This window comes from Hemiscyllium ocellatum, chromosome 6, assembly GCF_020745735.1.
Source record: "Hemiscyllium ocellatum isolate sHemOce1 chromosome 6, sHemOce1.pat.X.cur, whole genome shotgun sequence".
Classification (NCBI taxonomy): domain Eukaryota; kingdom Metazoa; phylum Chordata; class Chondrichthyes; order Orectolobiformes; family Hemiscylliidae; genus Hemiscyllium; species Hemiscyllium ocellatum.
In genome coordinates, this window is record NC_083406.1 from 91,912,264 (window position 1) to 91,936,162 (window position 23,899).

Genomic DNA, 23,899 nt, shown 5'->3' on the forward strand with positions numbered 1-23,899 from the left:
ACAAAGTGAGGATTGAAGTTGATGGAGAGTCAGAGTTGAAAAGTGTGGCGCTGGAAAAGCATGGCAGGTCAGGCAGCATCCGAGAAGCAGGAGAGTTGGTGTTTCAGGCATAAGCCCTAAATCTTGACATTGAACATTTCTCTCTGCTGGACTCTACCCACTTGATTCCACATCTTCAGTTAAAGAAAGAATACCCACATTTGCTCGTCTATGCTACCAGTCAACCAAAGTTTAATAATTTCCCATCTAATTTGGAAAATTGGCAATATATATCTCTCACTCCACAAAACCTGGCCAGTTAAGTTCCTTGAAATGTTTAGCAAATTTTCTCATGAAAACTGACGTGACACAGAAGGTATTACACCAAATATAAATTTTGATGTCAATTACATCTATGGATGTTCTAGTCAGTTTCAATACATTCATTCCTGTACCTGATCTAGACAGTGGTTCCTTAGGTAACGCATGGCTTGCTGAATGCTCTGAGGGAGAGGCTGCCCTGTCCTCTGTACATGAACTACCAAAGGCACACCAAAGACATTCTTGTCTTTGTAGTCAGGTACTTTCACTCTCTTCATGAATTTGGGCACAGACCTGCAAGAAACCATGTAACATTGCTTACTAAAGATGACATGGTCCACTTAAGCACAACATGATAGAAATACAGTGCACCCTGCTTATTGTTGAAAATAACGTCAAATGTTAACTTAAAAATATACCACAAATACATGATTTAAAGAAATAAAGAACATGCTTTTTGATTGGATTTGATTTATTGTAGTCATATGTACCTAAGTACACTGAAAAGCCTTGCTTTTTAAAGAAGCTTTGTTTTGTAAACTGAGAATATTCACTTCCTGTCAGCAATTGTTATTATTGCAGAGAAGTCAGGAAACCAACAAAACATTGAAAAAACGTTTAACGAAAAGTATAGCTTATGAAATCTACATTCTAAATTATAGCTGAGCAAGAACTACACAAAAAACTTTTCCAATTCACCAGACTATTACTGATTCATGAACATTGATCAGACTGGACACATTAATGGAACGAAATTGCTTCAAAACATAAAAAGAAATTAATTTACATGAGCGATTCTAACGTACCATCCTGCTGCCTGAAATCTACGAATATGACTGAAGAACAGCAAGAGGTCATTCAGCCAACTGAGCCTCTTCACCATTTAATTAGATAATGCTCCCGGTATTGTAACACCGATTTAAATCGGCCTGGATCGAGGAGTTGGCATTGAAGAGAAAACAATCATGGTGGTTTAGCACTCCATCATGACCAATGGAAGCAATCATAACTTCTATGTTGCATAACGAGATAATTTTAGACAGCAGATTTTTAGAATGCTTTCAGCAAGGTGAATTCATATCATACTTCATGATCGCTCAAGGTGCTTCACAAGAATTAATTATTAAACAAATGTATAGATTAAGACAAATAAGACTAGATGACGAAAAGCTTAAAGAGTTAGGTTGTAAGGAGTTCATAGCTCCTTGAAAGTGGAGTCGCAGGTAGATAGGATAGTGAAGGTGGCGTTTGGTATGCTTTCTTTTATTGGTCAGAGTATTGAGTACAGGAGTTGAGGGGTCATGTTACGGCTGTACAGGACATTGGTTAGGCCACTGTTGGAATATTGCGTGCAATTCTGGTCTCCTTCCTGTTGGAAAGATGTTGTGAAACTGGAAAGGGTTCAGAAAAGATTTACAAGGATGTTGCCAGGGTTGGAGGATTTGAGCTATAAGGAGAGGCTGAACAGGCTGGGGCTGTTTTCCCTGGAGCATCAGAGGCTGAGGGGTGACTGTATAGAGGTTTACAAAATTATGAGGGGCATGGATAGGATAAATAGACAAAGTCTGTTCCCTGGCGTCAGGGAGTCCAGAACTAGAGGGCATAGGTTTAGGGTGAGAGGGGAAAGATATATATATAAATAAAAAAAAGACCTAAGGGGCAACTTTTTCACACAGAGGGTGGTACATGTATGGAATCAGCTGCCAGAGGAAATGGTGGAGTCTGGTATAATTCAACATTTAAGAGGCATTTGAATGGGTACATGAGTAGGAAGGTTTGGAGGGATTTGGGCAGGGTGCTGGCAGGTGGGACTAGATTGGGTTGGGATATCTGGTCGGCATGGAGGGGTTGGACCGAAGGGTCTGTTTCCATGCTGTACATCTCCAAGACTGAGTGTCTAAAAAGGTGGAATGATAAGAGGAGGAGGATAGGTTTAAGGAGCCAAACCTCTATCATTGGCAACTGAAAGCAAGCCATCAATGGTAGATTGAGTAAAAAGCATGGATAAGAAAGGACAGAATTTGAGGAAGTCAGATACTCATGGGAGAATACATGGCTCTTAATTATCACCAATCTTGTGCTATTTGCATTGTGTTGAGAATGTGAGAACGCGAGAAGGTGACATCTAACTGGCCAGCATTTACTTCAGTTCTTTGTAGCCTGCTATTGCTTCTGGCAGGGACACCTGCGCTCCCCATTGAACCAGGGTTGCTCCCCTAGTTTAATGGTACTGGTAGAATCGGGGACATGCCAGACCATGAGGTTGTAGATTGTGCTGGAGTACAACCTGATGTCTAACAGTGGTGCCTCACGGATGCCTGGTCTCGAGTTGCTGGATCTGTTTGAAATCCATCCTTTTTAGCATTGTGATAGCGCCACAGAATACAATGGAGGATATTCTCAATGCGAAGGTGGGGTTTTGTCTCCACAAGGACTGTACAGTGATCATGCTTTGCTGTTGATCAAATCAATATGACCAGCTTCCAAAGGAAATTGGACAGCATTCTTTTCCAGGTTAATAATTTAATTTGACATCTCTAATAACCTAGTCAAAGAGACTCATGCATTATCGTAAACACTAACGCTGCTTGATGACAGGTATAGGTGAACACTGACTCAGTTCGACAGGATGTGAAAAGTGGAGATAGATTTCCACCTTTTACAGGTCAATGCACAACGTATTTGCCTGAGCAAAGAAACATCCCAGCTCTCACAGACATTCTGTCTTTATTTCAACCTTTGCAGACTCAATTAAGCAGCAATATCTTGCAAGTGTAGTTTTAAAACTTTAAATGTTGCTGTGTGACTCATGGGTGAACAGAGAAAAAGATAACAGTATTTCCTTTAATAAATCAGGAGATCGCCAAGTGAAATCTCCAGAAAGTCTGAACGCTGGAAAATTGGATAAATTTTAGAAAATCTTGGAAATACTCAACGGCAGCATCTGTGGAGAGAACATCAGATTTAATCTGGAATAAAAAAGTAATCTTAATGACGACAATATAGCAATGCCAGTAACAACCCCACCCTCCACCCCATGAACATTTCCTAAGCAAAGAGATCTGAGCAGTTCTCAATGTTGGCCTTTGTGTGTCACAATTTGAGGACAGCCTAGGAGGTTGTTTTTTTTGGTTCGTCTCAGTGATGGCAAAAAGGGAAACAAGCAAAAGATCAAGTACTGCATTAAATATAGGTAAATTATGCCTCTTATTTGTATTTACTGAAAAGGTAAACAAGAGTTGTGTTCAGAAGAATGCGCAACTTCCTACCCACCATTTTAGAATTCTAGGATTCCAAAATAGACTCTAGACAATCCCATTTAACCATTTAGTGTGGAAAGTGGAAGTTCTAATTGCTTTAAAAATGACAGAATTTCATCCACTTCTGATCCCTAGCAATGACCAACTTTTCAATTCAGAAAACATGACAAAGACTGTTTGTGGTTTCACTGCTCTCAGACTCAAAAGATAACTCACCAGGTCCACCCATGTTTGTTTGATGGTGAATATTTCTCCATTATTGCTGTGAGTCGAAGGAGGGAAAACTTCTGCAGCAAGTTGAGCTGAGCTGCTGACTGATTGCTGATCTGTAGTGAAGCTAAAGTGAGGCTAAGTCGATGTGAAATCTGGAAACTGTGCCACCGTAACCTTTGACGTCTATGAATATTGAAAAAGCATTAAAAACAGAATTAAAAAGCTAAGTGCAGCCACATGTAATTTGGAAACTTTACATCGTAAAAAGGAAAATTGAATCATTAGCCATTTATTGTTTCTATTTATGCATCATTAATTTGCTGCACTATAAGTATTATGCCACAGCATTGCATTGACAGTAGAATTTAGCTGAAACTCCCTTTTTGAAATAAAAAAAATCCAAAACAACTGATCTCGAAACTTCTTTAGTGATGCAAATAATATTCTGGATGTGTGTTCATGCACACAGGTTTGCATATTGCGCTGATAATAAGATCAATCTAGTATTCAAAGAATGTAGGAGTGAAGAGCCTAACTTGAGTTTTACTCCCACACGTGAATAATGGGAGATTCAAGGCATGCAATCAACTAAACAGAGAACACAGTAATCATTATTGTAACCATCTTGAAAAATGCACAATTTTAGAAAACAATAATGGCCTGTTGGAACGTTTCAATTAGTAACAATGTAAAAAAGAATAATGACGATCAAAGTTATAGTGGGAACCCATACATTCATAAACAGTGCCTCTTTAACTGTAAAACACAGCATCACCAAGATAAGTGCAGACATCCATGACAGGATATACAGAGAACAAAGCTACAGATGGCAACAGATTATTGCCTGTAATTCACTGCACATTAAGCCACAGCCGATTCTTCATGGCACCCAATGTTGTGTCACGAGTTGAAATGACATGGAACCTTACAGGAATCAGACCAGTAAGAGAAGAGTACAGTAGACCTTGTGTGTAAGAACAGTGGTACAAAATGGCATAGACCTTAGTATCGAATCAGTGATACATGGTGTCATACAAACTCATGAGACATTAGGTCAGTGATGCAAAGTAACACAGAACCAGACAGGACATCAGACAGTTGATGCAGAAGCACACAATCTCAAAGCTTTAGATGCATTACAAAAGAAAATAGTCACCTTGATCGGAATATAGAAGCATTTGAAAATCCAAAAGTTACTGCTTTAAGGTAACTCCCATATTGATCATCAATTGTCAACCCCCTTTACCAGAGGGAAAAACAGCAACACAGTAGCTTAAGCAGTAACTTGTTGCAAACAAATTTTTTCCTCTTTACTTCTCATGACTAGGGCGATATATTTGACACACTGCTTTCACAATTGGTCAGGTCATAAAATTACTATGCATTACAAAAAAAAAATGACGGTAAGAAATAGGAATAGGTTATTCAAATCAAAAAGTCTGCACTGCCATTTCAGAAGTTCATCGTTGATCTGACTCTACCTCAACAACATCCTTAAAATAATGAATTTCGTCAAAACATCACTAAGCTATACCAATAACAAATAAGTGGAAGCAGCCCAATTCAACCTAGAGAAACTGCAATTGAGAAACCTGATTGAATTTATTTGTGAAAGTGACGTATGTGGTGGATGAAATAGGCTTGAGATAAGAGACTATTCAAAAAAGGTTAAGTTTATGAATTTCTCATCAATACAGGGACCTGGGTTCAATTCCTGCCTCAGGCGACTGACTGTGTGGAGTTTGCACATTCTCCCCGTGTCTGCGTGGGTTTCCTCCGGGTGCTCCGGTTTCCTCCCACAGTCCAAAGATGTGCGGGTCAGGTGAATCGGCCATGCTAAATTGCCCGTAGTGTTAGGTAAGGGGTATATGTAGGGGTATGGGTGGGTTGCGCTTCGGCGGGTCGGTGTGGACTTGTTGGGCCGAAGGGCCTGTTTCCACACTAAGTAATCTAATCTAAACTACTTTTCAAAATCTCTAACCAAGGTTCCCATTGGGAAAACATGACTCACTTATATCCCTTGGTCTTTGTAAATTTATTTCGAAACCTTAGTATGGAAGTAAAGTGCCCAAACCAACAATGGTGGTCCTTAAATTACAATTATCTGGACAACTTCAACAATCAAAAGACAACATACAGGTTTGAATCTGTTTAAAATGGAAATGATTGAGCCTCTTGAAAGGTACATTTGGTTTATATATTTCATCTGCACTTTGCTCGGCGATGATACATTTTGTAGTTAAAGAGGCACCATGTATAAAAATAATTTCTTTACCTACTTTTAAAATTATTCCAGCATCAACTACTGGGGTGGATGAGGGGGAAATCAAGTACAGCGTTGAGTTTGCACTCTCCCCTATTTTATTCTCTATCAAAGCTGATGGGGATTGAAATGTAAAAATCAATGTTCTATGTGAATGGTAGATTCTAGCCTGTTGAGTCAAGTTAAAATGTACTCAATTTCCGTCTATTTTATTAAGGTACTTTTTTGCCATCCCCCCCAAATCAACCACCACAAATATAGTTCTAAGTGGACAAAATGATCAATTGTTGCATCTATTGAGAGTTTATGTGAATGCCAGACTAAAGCTGCATGATTTGGTCATTTTTTTTTCCTGCAAGTCTCAGGTTTATTACCAAATTGAAAAGAAAGCTCTAGCTTTTTACTTTGGATTCCCAAATGATAACAATTTTCATTCTAATGAAGGAAAATCTATTTAAAGATACAAAGAATCATTAGCTGCTTCAAGAAGTACTCCCTTATGCGCACAGCAATCATGTCCACATTAATAAACCAGTTAAATGTGCTAGGTGATCTAAATTGCTATTATAAAGCAGATTGTAAGAGAACGTTAACTGGGAAAACCAATTGGCTGTCTTATTGACATCTCAGCTCTGGAATATTTATATGCATTGATTTTTCTGCATAGTCAATAAATGAATTGACACACACAAAATCAGGACCCACTTTTCATTTGTGCCAGTAATTTTCATCTTCCCAGCTGGAATAGGCCAGAACAACATTTTGGCTACTAACCTGCTAGGTCTGGTTAAAGATGCCCCTACCCCAGAGTCCCTGCGGTCTCTTAGTCCTACAGCTTCAGATTCATTCAGGGATTGACCATCTCGATCAAGGTCACTGGGTGTAGTCTGACCATCTGACATAGAATGCCTTTCAAAGTCAAGCATTATTTGATTGGACGTGTGGAATTGGCGTTCACAGACAGAGAGCTCATCGTCCTGTATTTCAGGTAACACGTTTCTTGACCAGTGGTCTACAATCTGTTGCAGTCCATTCACATGCTGTAAGATATCATCTAAGTGAGGAAAAATATCTTCTTTTTCCAAGTCCATCAAATCACCAGTGCTGGCATATAAATGGGATCCAGGTACGTTGTCATAGATGCTGATCCTGCTTCCTTTTGGATAGCAATTCTTGGGTTTGTTAATGTTGCATTTCTGTTTTCCAAGAGAGATGCTTCCAGTTCGCCAGTTTACAGGATTGTAGTTGTCAGTCGGAGAAAGGCTTTCAATGGAGAGTGCCTTTGGAAAAGTGCCTGGTTTGTGATCCTTTGGAATGTGAACAACAAGGTTTTCTTGGGAACGAAATTCATTTCTACGATTCTGATCTGCCACTTGCTTTGTTGTTGTTCCTGACATGAAATCGATGTCTTCAAGGTACATGCCACTACGTTTGTTGGTAAAACGTCTCTTCCGTGATTTTAAACATGGTGTACTTACAGCGCTGCTGCTGGTTTCCGAGTGGCTATCACTACTGGATGGTGCCAATGATGAAAATCCACTTTTGGTTGTATCTTTTGCTAAATTGCTTAAGCTTCCATTGACTATCTCGATACATTGCATGGTCCTCAGTGACTCAGGCTCCTGTTGCAATACAGGTGAGCTAATAACCAATGGTGCAGATCGCATCATTCCCTTGAATTTATGAGAAGCTCTTGGTCTCAAGGTTTCCATACGCTTTAGAAGATTCTTAGCCTTTGCTTTTGCGCTTTCAGTTTTTAGACCAAAACTATAGTTTGTAATGTCTTTTGGAGTCTGAGACAACGAGCTATTCAGTAAGGTGGAATCTGGCATTACTGCGGGTTCAGCACAGTTTAGAAGAGATCTCTCTGGGTATTCTGTGGTTGCACAGTTTCTTTCTACAGTTCTACCAGCTGAACTCCTGCTATCACTTCCTCCACTGCTTTCACTGTGAATGGAGGAGACTTCGGGCTCACTGAGATCAGTGAGGACACTTTCACTGCTCGTTGTATTTTTTAACTTTGTGCCACTTGCAGAAAGCTGACTGTCTTGTCTGGGAAACAGCACATCAATGTCATCCAGTCGGGACCACCGCTTACTGCTTCTTTGAAAAGTCCACTTATCGCTAATTGCGCACAAGTCATCTTCATCAGAATCCTCACTCTGAAAGAGCAATGCAAATACATTTTTTTCATATTTGACAGAACAGAATAAACAAGTTACAGAAACTACGCACTTCACTGCCTTCTTCTCTTTTGTAATGCTGTAAGATTGAGCAAGATAAGAATGTTATCTGAGGTTTTATCAGATGTTGTGCACACAGGAAGTTGTAATAATGTAGTGTCTTAGGAAACAAGCTAAAACGAATATACTTGCATAAAGACTTCTGTGGCATTGACAATTCTTCGCTTTCTATTTAGTAGACTGTCAGTAGATTCACAGACAGAGTCAATTCAAATAGAGGCCCCAGGAGTTGGAAAAAACAGTGAACTGGAAAATGCCATCTCTGGAAAAAAAAAGCAATGATGTAGAGGTGCTGGTGTTGGACTGGGGTGGACAAAGTTTAAAATCACACAGCACCAGGGTATAGTCCATGAAGGAGCAGTGCTCCGAAGTTTAGTACTTCCAAATAAACCTGTGGACTAGAATCTGGTGTTGATGATTTTTAACTAAAAAAAACAAGTGAACTCCCAAACCCTCCCTTGCCTGGGACCGAGTTATATCATAGCTAGAACCTAGACTTCTAGAAAAGGTGGAGAGGGCTACAACCCCAGAGTTATGAGCCAGTAAAAAGGAGTGGGGGGCAATACAGGGGTCCAAGGCCAGGAACAGTGCTGAAGCCTGTGATTCCTGTCTCTGTCCTTGCCCCTATCATATTGCCTCTCCCTCTCTCAAACTTTGGCTCATACAGGGCAATTCTTATTTCACAGGATTATCATGGTGTAGGAGGCCATTGGCCCATTATATGTGCACCAGCTCTGAGTGAGCGTTATAACTTGGCGTCATTCTCCTGCCTTTCCTAAATAGGGTTGATTGTTATTTAATTTTTTTTTAAGAAATCATGCAGTGTCCTCTGGAATGCCCCATAATCTCTGCTTTAGCATAACTCAGCAACACATTCCAGACACCAATACTGTGTAAAAAGTTTCTTCCTGCATTGTATTTGCTTTTCTCGTAGGTTACCTTATGTCTGTGGCCTTTTGAGAGAGGAAACAACTTCTCCTGCCATCTACTCAGTTCAAACCCCTCATTTTGAAAGCTAGTGTCAAATTTCCTCTTCATTTTCTCCTTCACAGGTAGAATTTCCAAGTAGTATTACTTTCTAATTCTTGGACTATTTTCTTCACAGTTTGTGCTTCTCTGGAAAAGGGATTGGTACCAGTCACTTGCCAACTGATCTCCTGTGAAGTCCCAATTTTCACTACTCCATTATTGTGTCTTCAGCTGCCTAAGCCTGCAAGCATCCCTTTAAGCCCCGCGTATCTCTACTTTGCCTTCTTTCTCAAAATATCCTTAAAACCTACCTACCAAGTTTTTAGCCACCTGCCCTGACATGTCCTAATCATGCTCAACATCAAATTTTATCCAACAATGCGACTCAGGAGTGTTTTGGGGCTCCTCCAAATTTCAAAAGTGCTACATCATCGTAAGTTGCTGTTGTTGTAATGCCTCATTATTCACAAAATAAACAGGTGAGGGAGGTGCAGATTGCTCGGACTTACAACCTCATCTTTGAGAATTACATTCTCGCAGCTGGAAACAGTGGAGAGATTGCATTGACAAACCCTCTCAAGGTCTGTTATCTTTTTATTTAGCTGAGAATTAGCAGGCCGACTGAAGTGCAAATTTGTTACGCACAAAACAAAAACAAATTCCCAAAGTGAATGATTGCAGCAAGGTGGTTGTGTACAGACATTTCTCGATTAAAACTGTCTGAGTAACAAGCACTGCAAATGGAGAATAAGTAGCAGGCTTGCTAGAAACTCCATTTAAATCCATTGATACAATATTTAATCACATTCTTAGTTAATTTTAGTTTGGCAATTTATTTCCTTCCCTGCAAAACCATGGCTTGGATTTGACAAGTCCAAACAACTCCAGGGCTATTAAAAACAGCTGGCGAGTTCTGATTCTGGCATTCCCCACATAATTTAGTGAAGTTACGCTCACAACCTGGCTGGCTTAAAATGCCAAAAGTAGGCGCCACATAGAATGCCCTCCCCCATCATCAAATCAATTTCTTGTGGTCCACAGTCCCTCAGAGGAGTTGTGAGCTATAGACTGAATTTGGCAACTTTTCACAGGTAAATTCAAAAGATCTTATAGAGATCATTTCCAGGCCAACTCATGCCCCTTCAAACAGTTTGTGCGAGTCAATGCCAATTCAGGGTCCTTCTAAGCTCACTCCCCCAACATGTATCATGAACCATCATCAATATAACTGGTGAGCTATACAATAACAATGGCAAGTGTGGAAACGCCAAGACAGAAAAAAAAATATCAATTTACAATTCTTTTGAATGTAAAACTACTGTCCCTGCAAAGTGCTAGACAAATCAAGTTATTAAAACAGGTTTCCAACATTTTACACCTCAATCTTGCCAAAGTAATCATTGAGACAGGAAACTTGGTCTATGCATTAAAGATATTCAAATCAAATTTTGAGAAGATTTGTATCTCATGTTGAGGTTCTGGATGTATGTTTGCTTGCTGAACTGGAAGGTTTGCTTTCAGACATTTTGTCACCATACTAAGTAAAACCATGAGAAAAAGAACTGGAAATGATATTACCCACCTCAAGACACAAATAGAAAGAGGGACCTAACACCACTGTTTCACTGGAGGCTCACCGATGTTACTTAGTATGGTGACAAAATGTCTGAAAACAAACCTTCCAGCTCAATGAGCAAACTTACAACCATATTCTAACAAAGTCAACAGTTCACTTCAATTGTCAAAACATTCTGTTTGTCATCAGTCCTACGGAACTAATTTTTTATTGTTTTATTGACCTGGGTCCCAACCAAGTCTCATTATACAAGATCCTTGAACCTGTTGGACAATTGCAACAGATGAGTCTTCTTCAGTGCTACCTTCGAGGTCCCCATATCTGCCTCAACTATAGTTGTGCCTTCCCATGCCTGGTCATTGGCCAATTTCTAAGTATCTAATCTAATGTATACAACTGCACCCTGGAACAAAATGCTCACGTAACTTTTCCTTCCTGACACATCATAATAAATAAATTCCAGCAAATGCAATCTTAATGATAATTAGAATTGTTACATCACACAGGATTATACAACCAGAATAACAACAGTGATACAGGACAATGCCCTATCAACACCAGAGACATGCACATCCCTAGAAATATTCTCAGCTACTCATTGTAGCTGCAGTCCAGACATCCCCAGGACAAGTTAAAGAAAGGAACGGATGAATATTAAAAAACTGGCAATGCAGATAAACTGCATTTCAAATGAATCTCAGATTCTAGTTTATCATCAATTTCAAGTTCAAGCTCCTCCACCTGTGGAGGTGTCAGTTAATATTGGATTGCATCTCCAATAAGAGACAATCTGACAATCATTCCTTGAAATTCAATGGCGTTACCATGACTAAATTCCCCATTATCAACATTCTCAAGGGTCACCACTTACCAAAGCTTCGACTGGACTCCCCACATAAACAAACAGTGGTTACAACAGCAGGTCAGAGGCTAGGAATAATGCAACAAGCAACTCACGCCCCGACTCCCCAAAGCCTGACCACCATCTATGAGGCACAAGTCAGGAGTGTGATGGAATACTCCCCAGTTGCCTGGAACTGTGCAACTCCAACAACCCTCAAGAATCTTGACACCATCCAGGGCAAAGCAGCCCACTTGAATGGCAGCACATCCACAAGCAACTACTCCCTCCACCACGGACGCTCAGAACAGGCTGCTGCTATTATCTACAAGATACATTGCAGAAATTCAAAAAGATCCTAAGACAGCTGCTTCCTAAGCCAAGACCACTTCCATTTAGAAGGACAAGAGTAACAGATACAAGGGAACATCACCAGCTGATAATCTTCCTCCAAGCCACTTAACCATCCTGACTTGGAAATATATTGTCATTCCTTTTCTGTCATTGGATCGGAATATGAAATTCCCTCCATAATGACATTGTGGGTCAATCTACGGCACGTGGATTGCAGCGGCTCAAGGCAACAGCTCACCACCACATTTTCAAGGGCAACTAGGAATGGGCAATAAATGCTTGCCAGCCAGCGATGCCCATATCCCATGGAGTGAATACAAGGCACCATGACGACGCTTTAAGGCATGAGTCGACATTACATTGGCATGTTACATATAAAAGAGGAAAAGGGGGATATTGGGGTTGGACCTAGAAGGCACAAAACCTTTTAACGCTTCTGGGATTAAGCTCCAGATAACGGACATGGGCTTTCTAACCACAAGTCCTTAACACTGACCTATTCATTTTGTTACCTATGTTCTGCTTTGAAGATCAACAGGCCTCACGTTAAGCTCCATCAGCATCAGCCCATTGTGCATGTTGAGGCACATTTTATACAGGGAGGAGAAAGTGAGGACTGCAGATCAGAGTCGAGAGTGTGCATTCCCCACATCACAACAGGTCAGGTAGCATCAGAGGAGCAGGAGAATCAACTGTTGGGCATAAGCCCTTCATCAGGAACGAAGAAGGGCTTATACCCGATTCTGTCGATTCTCCTGCTCCTCAGATGCTGCCTGACCTGCCGTGCTTTTCCTGCACCACACTCCTGACACACATTTTACACAGGCTGGTCTGGCAAAATCTGAAATTTTCCCAAATCAAGTTCACCTGCTCTGCGTGCCAAAACTGATAGGCACATCTGGGAGGACAGTACTAAGCAGGCCCAGCAGACAAGAACATGGTATCACGTAGTGGGCGACGAACACAGTACTGCCAGAACAAAGAATGAATGCATCAGCAGTTCAATGAGCATGAAGCTCTCCAGGCAAGTAAAATTACAAAAATGTCCCGTGAGCTAAAAATGTCTGAGGCCCAATCACCTTCAGTCGCTTTATCAATGCCAATCCTACAGTGAATAGGTAGGAAGGGAGGATGTTCGCTGATGATTGCTCTATATTCAGCACCAATCATGACTACTCAGATACTGAAGCAGGAACTGGACAATATCCCAGGTCTGGGCTGATAAGCAGTTTTTGTGCTACACAAGTATCAGACAATGACCATCTCCAGGAGTCAATCTAACAACTGCCCTTTGACATTTGATAGCATCAGCATAGCTGAACTCCCCACTATCAAGTTGACGACAAACCAATTTGGACTAGTCATACAAGTACTGACTGTACAAGAGCAGGTCAGAGCCAATGAATCCTGTAACGAGTAACTCACCTCCTGAATACTCAAATCCTGTCTACTAAGTCAGAAATGTGATGGAATACTCCGCGCTTGCCTGGACAAGTGGGACTCCAACACAATGTTTGGCACCATTCTGGATAAAACAGCATACTTGACTGGCACCACATCCACAAATACTCAATCCTTCCAATAGCAACACAGACAATTACATCACCTGCAGAAATTCACAAAGGCTTCTTATACAGTACCTTTAAAGCCAAGTACCATCTGGAAGAACAAGGCCATCAGAAGCATGGGAACATCATTACCTGAAAGTTCCCCTAAAGCCATACTTGGCAATGTATGGCATTCCTTCAGTATCATTGGGTCACGATCCTGGAACATCTACAATGCCATTAGCGAGGATGGAGTTACACTAAATGGATTCTCGTCGTTCAAGGAGTCATTCACCTCTTAGCTCCTCAAGGGCAACTAAAGTTGAGCAATGAAACTGGCTCAGTGACACCCACTGTCCATTAATTCATAAATAAGATTTATCTGGGGAGATCTATTAAAAAAACTTAATGACTTTCAGACGGAGTTTCAATGAGACCTGACAATATATTCACCAGTTTTTGCTCCTGCCTGAAGGAGGCCAATGATGCTCACCATTCATCAGTTTCCATACATTTGAGTATCCAAAACTGAAAGTAGTATAGTTAAGTTGTTGCCCTTTGCCTGGAAGAAATATTTGAGATATTCAAATCATTGGGGGCAGGGAGTGAAAGTGCAGGTGTTCTCTCTCCTGTGATTGTGTGGGAAGTTACATTTTTAAAAAAAAGGGTGCGGAGAGGAGTGTGATATTGACTGGATCAGGCGGTTCAAAGGGAACGATCCCTTAGGATTTCCTCCCTCGTCAGGAGGGAAAGGGATGTTTAGCTGCAACAACAATGCAGGAGACTGAGGAAATGATGAGGATTAGACTTTGAATAGAAAAACAGAAGTTAGGAGCTGTCGTTTATTTGGCCCTTCGAGTCTGCTGATCATGGCCGATCCTCTATCTCACTATATCCCAGATGCCACTTACAAATAAAAATTAATCTCTTTGACTTCATAAAACCCCTACAGTATGGAAGCAGGCCAGTCGGCCCATTGAGAACACACCGCTCCTCCACAGATCATCACACCCAGACCCAACCCCTCCTCCCTATTCTAGCAACCCTGTATTCCTCATGGCCAATCTATCTAATCTGCACATTTTTGGACTGTGGGGGGAAACCAGAGTACCCATAGGAAACTCACAGGGGAGACATAGGGAGAATGTGCAAACTCCAAACTGACAGTTGAGAGAGGCTGGAATTGAACCTGGGTCAATTGTGAGGCAACAGTGCCAACCAGTGACTTAATGCCCACAGCCTTCTGTAGTAGCAAATTCCACAAGTTAACTTTATCTGAATCAGATCCCCTTTCGTTCTTCTAAATTCTGATACATACATATAAACATAGAGCAGTAGAACACAGGATCAAACCCTTTAGCTCACTATGTCAGTGCTAGCCATCATGCCATTCTTAACCAACTCCCCCTCTGCTTGCATGTGATCCATTGTGTGTATTCCCTGCCTATTCATGTGTCCGTTTAAATGCCTCTTAAATGTTGCTATCACACCTGCTTCTCCCATTCCCCTGCAGCATGTTTCAGGCACCTACTGTCCTCTTAGAAAAAATTCCTCAAAACTTATCCCCCCTCACCTTACACCAATGACCCTTAGTATTTGACATTTCAGCCCTGGGAAGACAACTCCAAATATCCATCCTATCCATTCCGCTCTCCATTTTATATACTTCTGTCAGGTTGCTCCCAACTCCCTTCCTCTAGTGAGGATAATCCAAGCTTGTCCAATTTCTCCTTATAGGTAATACACTCCAATCCAGTTAGCGGCATGGTAAACCTCTCTTGCACCCTCTCCAAAGTGTCCACATCCTTCCTACAATATGGCAACCAGAACTATACACTGTACACCAAATGATGCTTAACTGAAGCAATAGGACTTCTCAACTTTTATACTCAATGCCTGGTTGAAGGCAAGCCTGCCACGCAACGTCTTTGTACAGGCTCAGTCCTCAGAGGACAGTCATACCAACCCTGGCATCAACTTAGTGCACTGCACTCCCTCAATGGCAAGTACAACTTTTCTTCGCTCAGGACATCAATACTACACTCAAAATTCCAGGTTTAGTCTCACCAAAAGGTCCTGTATACCTGAAGTAAAGACATCCCCACTTGAGCTCAAATAGTCTTGCAATGAAGGCCAATATACCGTTGCCTTTCTATCTCCTTTCATTGTCCAATGTATATGAGCACCCAGATCCCCTTTGCACATCTACATTTCTTAATATATTCCGTTCCTGTTTTTCACACTGAAGTCTATAACTTCACATTTAGCCACATTGTACCGGAATTCTCAAATTGTCAAAACCTGAAACTTCCATGTATCCTCAACTCTCAGTCCTATCTAATTTTGTGTCAGTAAATGTCACATTTGGATCCCTCATCTATGCCATAGATATTTTTTAATCAACTTGTTCAGAAATGTTATTACACATCTCTGAAGCAGGTATGACTTGAGCCCAGGCCTCCTGGCCCAGAGATAGAGACATTACCAGCTAAAGCACTGAGTCTTGCAGTTACCTGCTAGTTACTACCTGGTACTCAGGGGGTGGCCCATTTATTCCTAATGTTTCTTGTATGTCATTCGCTTTGTGACATATTAGTTCCATCCCGTGTGTTTTAATCTTGTACACTAACCTCTGGAGGCTAGTGAGGTAGAGCCATTTATCCTGCTACTATTGGAATTCTGCTTCCAGAGGCAGAGAATTAACTAGTTCCTCACAACTACATGCTTTCTAAGCTCTTAAAGATAAAAGGCTATTAAAAGTCAACTTAATTGTCCAGTTCTTCCACCACATTGAGGAAGGCTGTGCCAAATGGACTAATGTCTATTTATTTCAGCAGTAGTCCCCAACATTTTTAAATTCAAAATGTGATCTTATGCTTCAGTGCAACCCAGGATCTACACTGAAGAAAATATAGAACAATATACTTTAGTACTTTATAAATCTAAATCCAGGCATAAGTCATTATTTCTGTTCTGAAGGAGGATCACAGGACCTGAAACATTGGCTGTTTGTTTTCCCCCAGATGCTGCCAGACCAGAGTTTCTTCAGCAATTTTGGCTTGTTTCAGATATCCAGCATTATTTTGCTTTACCCAACTCCACAACAAAGCAATTTAAAAGAAAAGACTTTCTTGAACTGCCAAGATCTTGTGGCTGTTTTACCTTGTTCTCCTTTAAAAAGGATACAGCAGCATCACACATAATTTAGTGCTCAAGAGCAGCTCTGAAAACTGTAGCAAGTTTATTTCAAACTGAAGAAAAGTGTGCTTCTTGTGGAACGATTCTAAGTACATCTTATTAATTGTTACAAAATAGCTATTGACATTAATTAACCCAGTGAGCCACTTCTAACACTCTAGTACACATATCATATTTTAAGATTAGACATGGATTTGAAAAGTACCAAACATTGCCAGAAGCTACAGATGAAAGTAGAAGATTTATCAAAAGGTATATCCTTACTTTCTTCTTGGGAAGGTTGACATCTATTTTCATAGAGGTGCACTTATTCAGAGTGTTTAGTCGCCTGGAAATAAATCAAAATCCAACATATTACTTAAACTTCACTACCAAGTATCTTCAGCTATTAGCAATCTAATCTGATTTAAACAACAATTAATTGCCTAGAATATTTTAACGGAAAATATGATCCTCTTTTTCCTTAAAAGTCCTCAAGTGGACACTAACATTTTAGGCTGTAGGTTGCTAGAGCTCATACAGCAGATCTGTTGATAAATCAACAGATTTGGCACTTTGTTCAGGTTCATTCAATTACAAGCATGGGTGTGGCTTTCTACCAAATCGCTTCAACAAACAAAGATCAGCTGGTATCTTTATTGCAAGCAGGGCTGCTAAATGTCGTCTGCCTACCCAAGTCAACCCAGTCAATTTACGGGATGTTTATGGAGCAACAATGGTGCTTCATTCTGTGAGATAAACATTTTAAGTTACAAACTTAAATGCCTTTTCAGGTTTCTTGCATACACTGATATGATCAGAATGCTCTTAAATTAGGAGCAAAATACAAATTCAATCTTTTGCCCACTATAAGCCAGTTACTGAGTTCATTGTGGCTTCATGTAACCGCACCTACACAGAAACCCCCACAGCTCATTTACAGTTGCATACAAAATGTGTCTAATATAATTAATTGGAATTTGGATCAGTTTGAGTAAAATGGATGCATATTTTTCACCTACTGCCGAACTTAATGCGTCAATATTTATAAATAACATATTCATCATTGAAACCCATTGGCACTGTTGCAATGAGCCTAATTTTAAAATTACAACATCACTCAAACTGATTGAGGAAGTTCAGATCAGAGAAGAATCATTGGACTGGGAACAGGATGTTGCCAGACCTGCTGTGTTTCTCTTTAAGATTTCTAGTATCCACAATACTTTGCTTCCATATTAGCGTGTATGTCTAACTCTGTGCCATAACAATACTCAGGCCAACACATGTCAAGGAGCTGTTCCAGTTTTCTACCAACCTCTGGTTTCTCATTCCTTTCTTCATCATCACTTCCATTTGACTCTTCAGGAAACTCCAAAGCAATTCTCCCTGACCTCACAGACCCCCACCCACCTCAACCCTCATCAACACCTTGCATTTGAAGATTGTAGTGCACACCACTGATTATGAATCTTGAAGGTTTCTTTTAGTAGAGCAAACAATTTAGCTCAAGGTATCCAGAGGATCATACTTGTGTGTTTCAGCAGGTCTACGCACTCAAACTTTATTGTACAGCTGATTGCACTGACCATAAACCAGTTGGTGAGGGAGTGCCATTCCCTTCTGAGCAGCTTCCGTACAACGTAATAGTCTCAATAAAATAGGGATGATATTGAGGAATGTGTCAAAACCATCACAAGACAGTTGCACAGATATACATCACTTGCTCCTAGTGGTCAAGAGCTTCAACACTGAACAAACACCACCTGGAAAACTTGTTGCCCTTGGTTGAGGGAATGAAAAAGGCCCACTGTGACTAAACTTGCTTTGGTATTGGGCACTGATAAGTGAGATGAACATTATAAATAGGGGCAGGAGTAGTCCATACAAACCACAAACATTTAATTCATTCAATATGATCACAGCAGATCTCCAACTTCAACATCGTTTTTTTTGCCACCTCCAATATCCCTTGATTCGCAGGGAGACGCTTCCATCTCCACCTTAACTGTATTCAATGATCACCCCCATGTTGAAATGCACAATCTTATATGCTGCTCCTGAGTTTCAGATACAATGTTCTGTCCCTTTGCACTTTCTACCTTCACCATTTTCTTGGTGTCACAGCAAGTGCTTTTGCTGCTTTCCTCATGACTTAGAATCCCACAAACATTCTTATCTGCAGCAAACTGAGAATGAGTGCTCAGGAGCACAACTAACTCTTAGAGAAAGATTATCTCATAACCAAGTCAGACAAAAAAGAAATTGGCCCAAGTCACTAAAAAAAACCTAACCACAATCTTCGACTGTGAGGATTTCTAAAAATTGCTTGCGAAGGTGGTTTCCTGACTAGTTCCAACATGGTTCGCTGGATGACTAAGAAATTACCTCATTGGTACACGAACACCAAATTCACAAAATGTCCTGTTTCAGAGCTGTTTCTCACCTTTTCCTAACTATCAGTCAGGAAGAAAGGTGACTGGACTCACACGTTAACTCTGATTTCTTTCAACAGATGCTGCCAGACGCACTGAAATTTTCCAGTAATTTCTATTTTTGGACTAATGGAATAGTGGAGCGTGGAGGGTACAAAAGCATAGTAATATCAGGGACGTTTTGTGCTCATTTGACAGTGGTTTCTTACAACCAGTTGGAAGATAACTTTTAGGCTATCAATTTGAGCTGCATTTAAACTCAAGTCGTAGAGTCAAAGCAGGTTGTTGAACAAGCTTTACCATTCACTTTCATCTACCATTCAGTAACAAAAATACATCAACAGAATTCAGTAAAAGTTTAACAAATCCCAGTCACTACATCTGATGTAGTATCGCTGTACACTTGTTCCTATTCACCATACGAATTTATTAACTTTATGCCACAGCTCCAGTTTACATTTGGTCAACTAGGCCAGCATAACTAAATCCGCACATTATTTAGAAATCTTGAGACAACAGGAGAAATTGCAAATATTTGCAGATGATAATACAGCAGCAAATATTGAGGATTGATTAATGGACAGAAAATAATCAAAAGAATGAATCATTGTGAGGAGGTGTCACAATGATCAGTGCTTGCTTTGCCTCAGCTATGTATCAATGGCTTAGACGTGACTGAGGATGATACATTCACATTTACTGATAATATAAAACTAAGTGGGAAAATAAGCTGTACTGAGCCTCAAAAAGGTTTGTGAAGAGATATAGACATATTGAGTGGGCAACTAGGTAGCGTTTGAAGTGAGGACATGTGAAATTATCTAAGACTGAAAAAAGCGGAATACTTCTTTGAAAAGAGAATGATTCAGAGGAAGTGAGAGCATTTGTATATGAAGATACAGCAAGCAATTTAAAAATTGAAATGAAATGATATCCTTTATACAACAGTGTTGGAGTGAAATATTACTGAATTCTTTCTACAACTTCCTTTGGCACTGATGAGATCACATTTGGAGGACAGGCTTTGTCTCCTTATCTAAGGAAGATGTGCTTGCCATGGAGATCATGTAACAGATTTCTAACAGAAGGTGTTGTATGAAGAGAGATCAAATAGTGTCTTATATTCTCTGGAGGTTGGAAGAGTAAGAAGCCATCTCACTGAAAAAAAATTCTTCGATGGATAAGGAGGATAAATGCTGAGACACTCTTGTCCATGTCTGAAGAGCCCAGAATCAAGGCTCATGACATCAGGAGGTGGTGGCCATTTAAAAAAAAAGGACTGAGAAGAGTAACCCTTCCCATCCCCATAACCTCGCACTGAGGGCTATTCTAGAGATTACCTATGGAATAATTTCTTATTTTCATGCACTCATTCATTAGGTAATGCAATCAGGTCATAGCAATCCCTTCTACATTTGAATTGACATGTGGGGCATCTAGACTCAAAAGAAGAAGAATTCTTCTTTTAAAAAAGCCCAAAAGAACTAAAAAGTGGGAATTCTGAAACAAACAAACTGCTGGAGAAGCTGGCTGCATCTGTGGGTAGAAAGCAGAGTTAATGCTTCAGGTTGAAAGTGCCCCTTCTTCAGTTTTTTAGAAGACGTTAACTCTGCTTTCTATCCACAGATGCTGTCAGACCTGCTGAGTTTCTCCAACAAGTTCTGTTTTTGTTTTATGAATATTCCTGAAAATTACAGTAAGAAAAAATAATAATTCCATTAAACCTGAAGTTACAATATGCAAGGAAAACATTAATTTCTTGACCATCACAAATTGGCACACGGTAGCAGATACAAGTTAGCAGCAAAAGCTTTTTCCAAAATAACGACGCACCCTTCTACACAAAAGAAAATCATCACCCTAAGCACAAGCTCTGCAGACTGAAGTCAGCTAATGCATTTCATCTCACATACTCAAAGCTGGAATGTACTAAATTAGACAGTTTAAAGCATAACTGATCACAATCCCCGATTTAAATTTAACAACTGACACTTCATCCGAAGGGGATATAAATAGGGCGAGGTAATACCAGGTTGTGTGCTTGCTCAACGCAAAGAATGTCACACAAATCCATCATGTCATGACCGATGAATTGTGAAATTGAAAGGCTGTATTATGGGATAGCAGCAACATGAGCACTGTAATGAAGTGTTGCAAAACTTAGCCAAGTTGAGCACAGTGTCCAGGCAACTTAGACCTGCTTCCTTGCAGATGCTCACATAGAATCTTTAGTTGCTTGAATCCTGCAAATTCCAGGATGATCGTTTCACAACAATTGGCACAGTTGTCTGTATCCCTGGGGCTCGATAACCAGCACAGGATTTAACATCGACATCAGACAGTTACATAATTTACTTTACCACCCTTTCAGATAGGAAGGTCAACAGTTGACAGTAAGCCAGTGGGCCAATGCAGAGATCTGAACCAAGGAATGGGTCCGCAGGTGGAGTAACCAAACACAGCAGCACGTGAATTGTGCTGGGACGTTGTTCCTAGCATAAACCAGGTACATTAAGGAAGTGGTGTAGGGTAAAATAGGACACTGCACGAAAATGACAATTGGTAGACCAGGGTCTTCATATATAATTAACCAAAGAATCAAACTAGAAACCCCAGGGTAACTCACTAAATCTGATTTAAGCCTACAAAATCATGAGGTATAAACAGGGTGGATAGCAAGAAATTTTTACACCAAGAGTGGAGGGCTTAATTACTAGGGGTCACCAGTTCAAAGTGAGAGGGGAAATGTTTAGGGGAGATATGCGTGGAAAGTTCTTCATGAAGAGGGTAGGTGCCTGGAACGCGTTGCCTGTGGAGGCAGTAGGTGCAGGAACGACAGCATCATTTAAGATATATCTAGACAGATAGATGAATCAGCAGGGAGCAAAGGGATATAGATCCTTACATAGAGGATCTGGATCAGTGCATGCTTTGAGGGCCAAAGCTCCTGTTCCTGCACTAATTTTCTTTGCTCTTGATTAAGAAAAACTGGGACAGACATGGAGTGTGGAAGGGGCAGACAAGGTGGAAAAGAAGAGAATGGAAAGCATAATAGTATGGACAATGGGGCTCTTCTTCTCTATGCCCACCTCCTTTTAGTCTCTTTTCTCTCCCTCTTAAACCTTCATAGCCCCAGACAAAAGATGGCAGCCCTTGGAGTTGGCCCACAATAACACATTCCCCTCTCAAGGCCCTACTCAGCTCAGAGCAACCCCAGTCACATATTCACTGCAGCCAGTGACATTCCCATTCAGTCCTTCAAAGATAGTTTGAGAACCACCCTATCAGCAACAGATGTGGGACTCAGCAGTAACTGCAAGTGAGTAACAGTTGGTGGTAGGAGGAGCAGTTCCTCATGAGGTTGGTCCTTCCCATGTACATGGACAATATCTCCCTGAATGTTCGTAACTCCCTCCCGACATATTCACATTTTCCAAGGCCTTTTGGGGTGATTTTGTTTGCCACTTCCATGTGCCTTGAGGCCTGGAATCAAGGATTATGGTGGGAAAGTAGAGTGGAGAATAAAGGATCAATCATATTTCTGTCTACCTAGAAAAAAAACAAGAATGACTGCATTCTCTACTGTTCTGCTCAGATAAAAGCTCAGAACCAGAAATATTAATTGTTTCTCTCCATGAATGCTGCCTGAATTGTGGAGTATTTTTTGAGTTTGCCTTTCAGATTTCAAGCATCTATAATCTTTTGTTTTTACATAATAAATTATGTCAAATTTATATTAAATAATAATTCATGGCTTTGACAGCACTGTAAAAAGCAGAGCCACAGATAACCTGCTTGCCATAAACCACAAATGGAAAGTGGATTTACTTCAACTCTCTGCATGTTGCTGTATTAGCAAAGGAACAGATATTTATAGCTATCTCCTGCAAGGCCGACAGGACGTCACACCCAACTGGCAAGAGCAGCTGAAAAGCAAAATCTGAAAAAAAAAAGAAGGGAGTAAAGCAAATATTCTATTTAACTTATTTGTATTTCTAGCTGCAATTCCTTCTAATATTGCATCCCTTTCTTCTGGGTGACAGGATTCTGTGATCATGGACTCAAAAAGGAAGTGCAAAGCTGCTGAGTGTCTTTTGTAATCACCTCAAGACACTTTCCATTTTTTATTCATAAACTGATGCTGGTAAGGCGCTGTTTATTGCACATCCCTCGTTGTCCTGGCAACAACAGCTGCAAAAGCAATTATATTAGCTCTAACGTTTGAAATCATGTGGGAAGATTGTGATTTCAGGTTAATCATCATCTCTTATTTCTCCAGGGTACTAAGTCCATGATCTGTAATATACAGAAGAGGGAGAAATCACAGGCTGGGATGCTCAGAGCGTGGAAGACAAAGTGACTTCTATAACCGTGATAAATCAGTCTTCAAAAGGATTAGTCTTAAAGAGACCAAGAACGTGATGCTTTTCACAGCCCCAGTATCTATTTCACAGATAATAATCAATTTGCTTTCTTCAGGTTTGCTTCTACGGTGATAGAAATTTAATGAGCAGCTTGATACCCATTGCACTTCCTTGAAAAATCTTTGTCACTCAACATTATAAATTGCTAGAGGTTTGTTTAGTTTCAGAGCTTCTCAAAAGCGCTCCAGATACGTTGCTGTATTTAGGCTTTTAATTCACTCAATGTTGCTGTTTCCAATTATATCTCAACTAATCACTCTGCAGTCCGAGAGAAATAAACTCTTACTGATGTTGAAC

At 40.4% G+C, this 23,899-nt stretch overlaps 1 protein-coding gene across 5 annotated transcripts in view; it reads right to left on the bottom strand.

Annotated features, from left to right (window-relative positions):
* Positions 1–23,899, bottom strand: part of stard13b (StAR related lipid transfer domain containing 13b) — a 195,210-nt gene that overhangs the window by 31,471 nt on the left and 139,840 nt on the right. For all 5 annotated transcript variants that reach the window (XM_060826139.1, XM_060826138.1, XM_060826142.1 and 2 more), the window contains 4 exons: positions 17,029–17,092; positions 6,811–8,198; positions 3,777–3,956; positions 435–594 (listed from right to left, as the gene is read on the bottom strand). In XM_060826139.1, the coding sequence (XP_060682122.1) occupies positions 435–594; positions 3,777–3,956; positions 6,811–8,198; positions 17,029–17,092 (1,792 nt within the window). The remainder of the gene's footprint in view (positions 1–434; positions 595–3,776; positions 3,957–6,810; positions 8,199–17,028; positions 17,093–23,899) is intronic.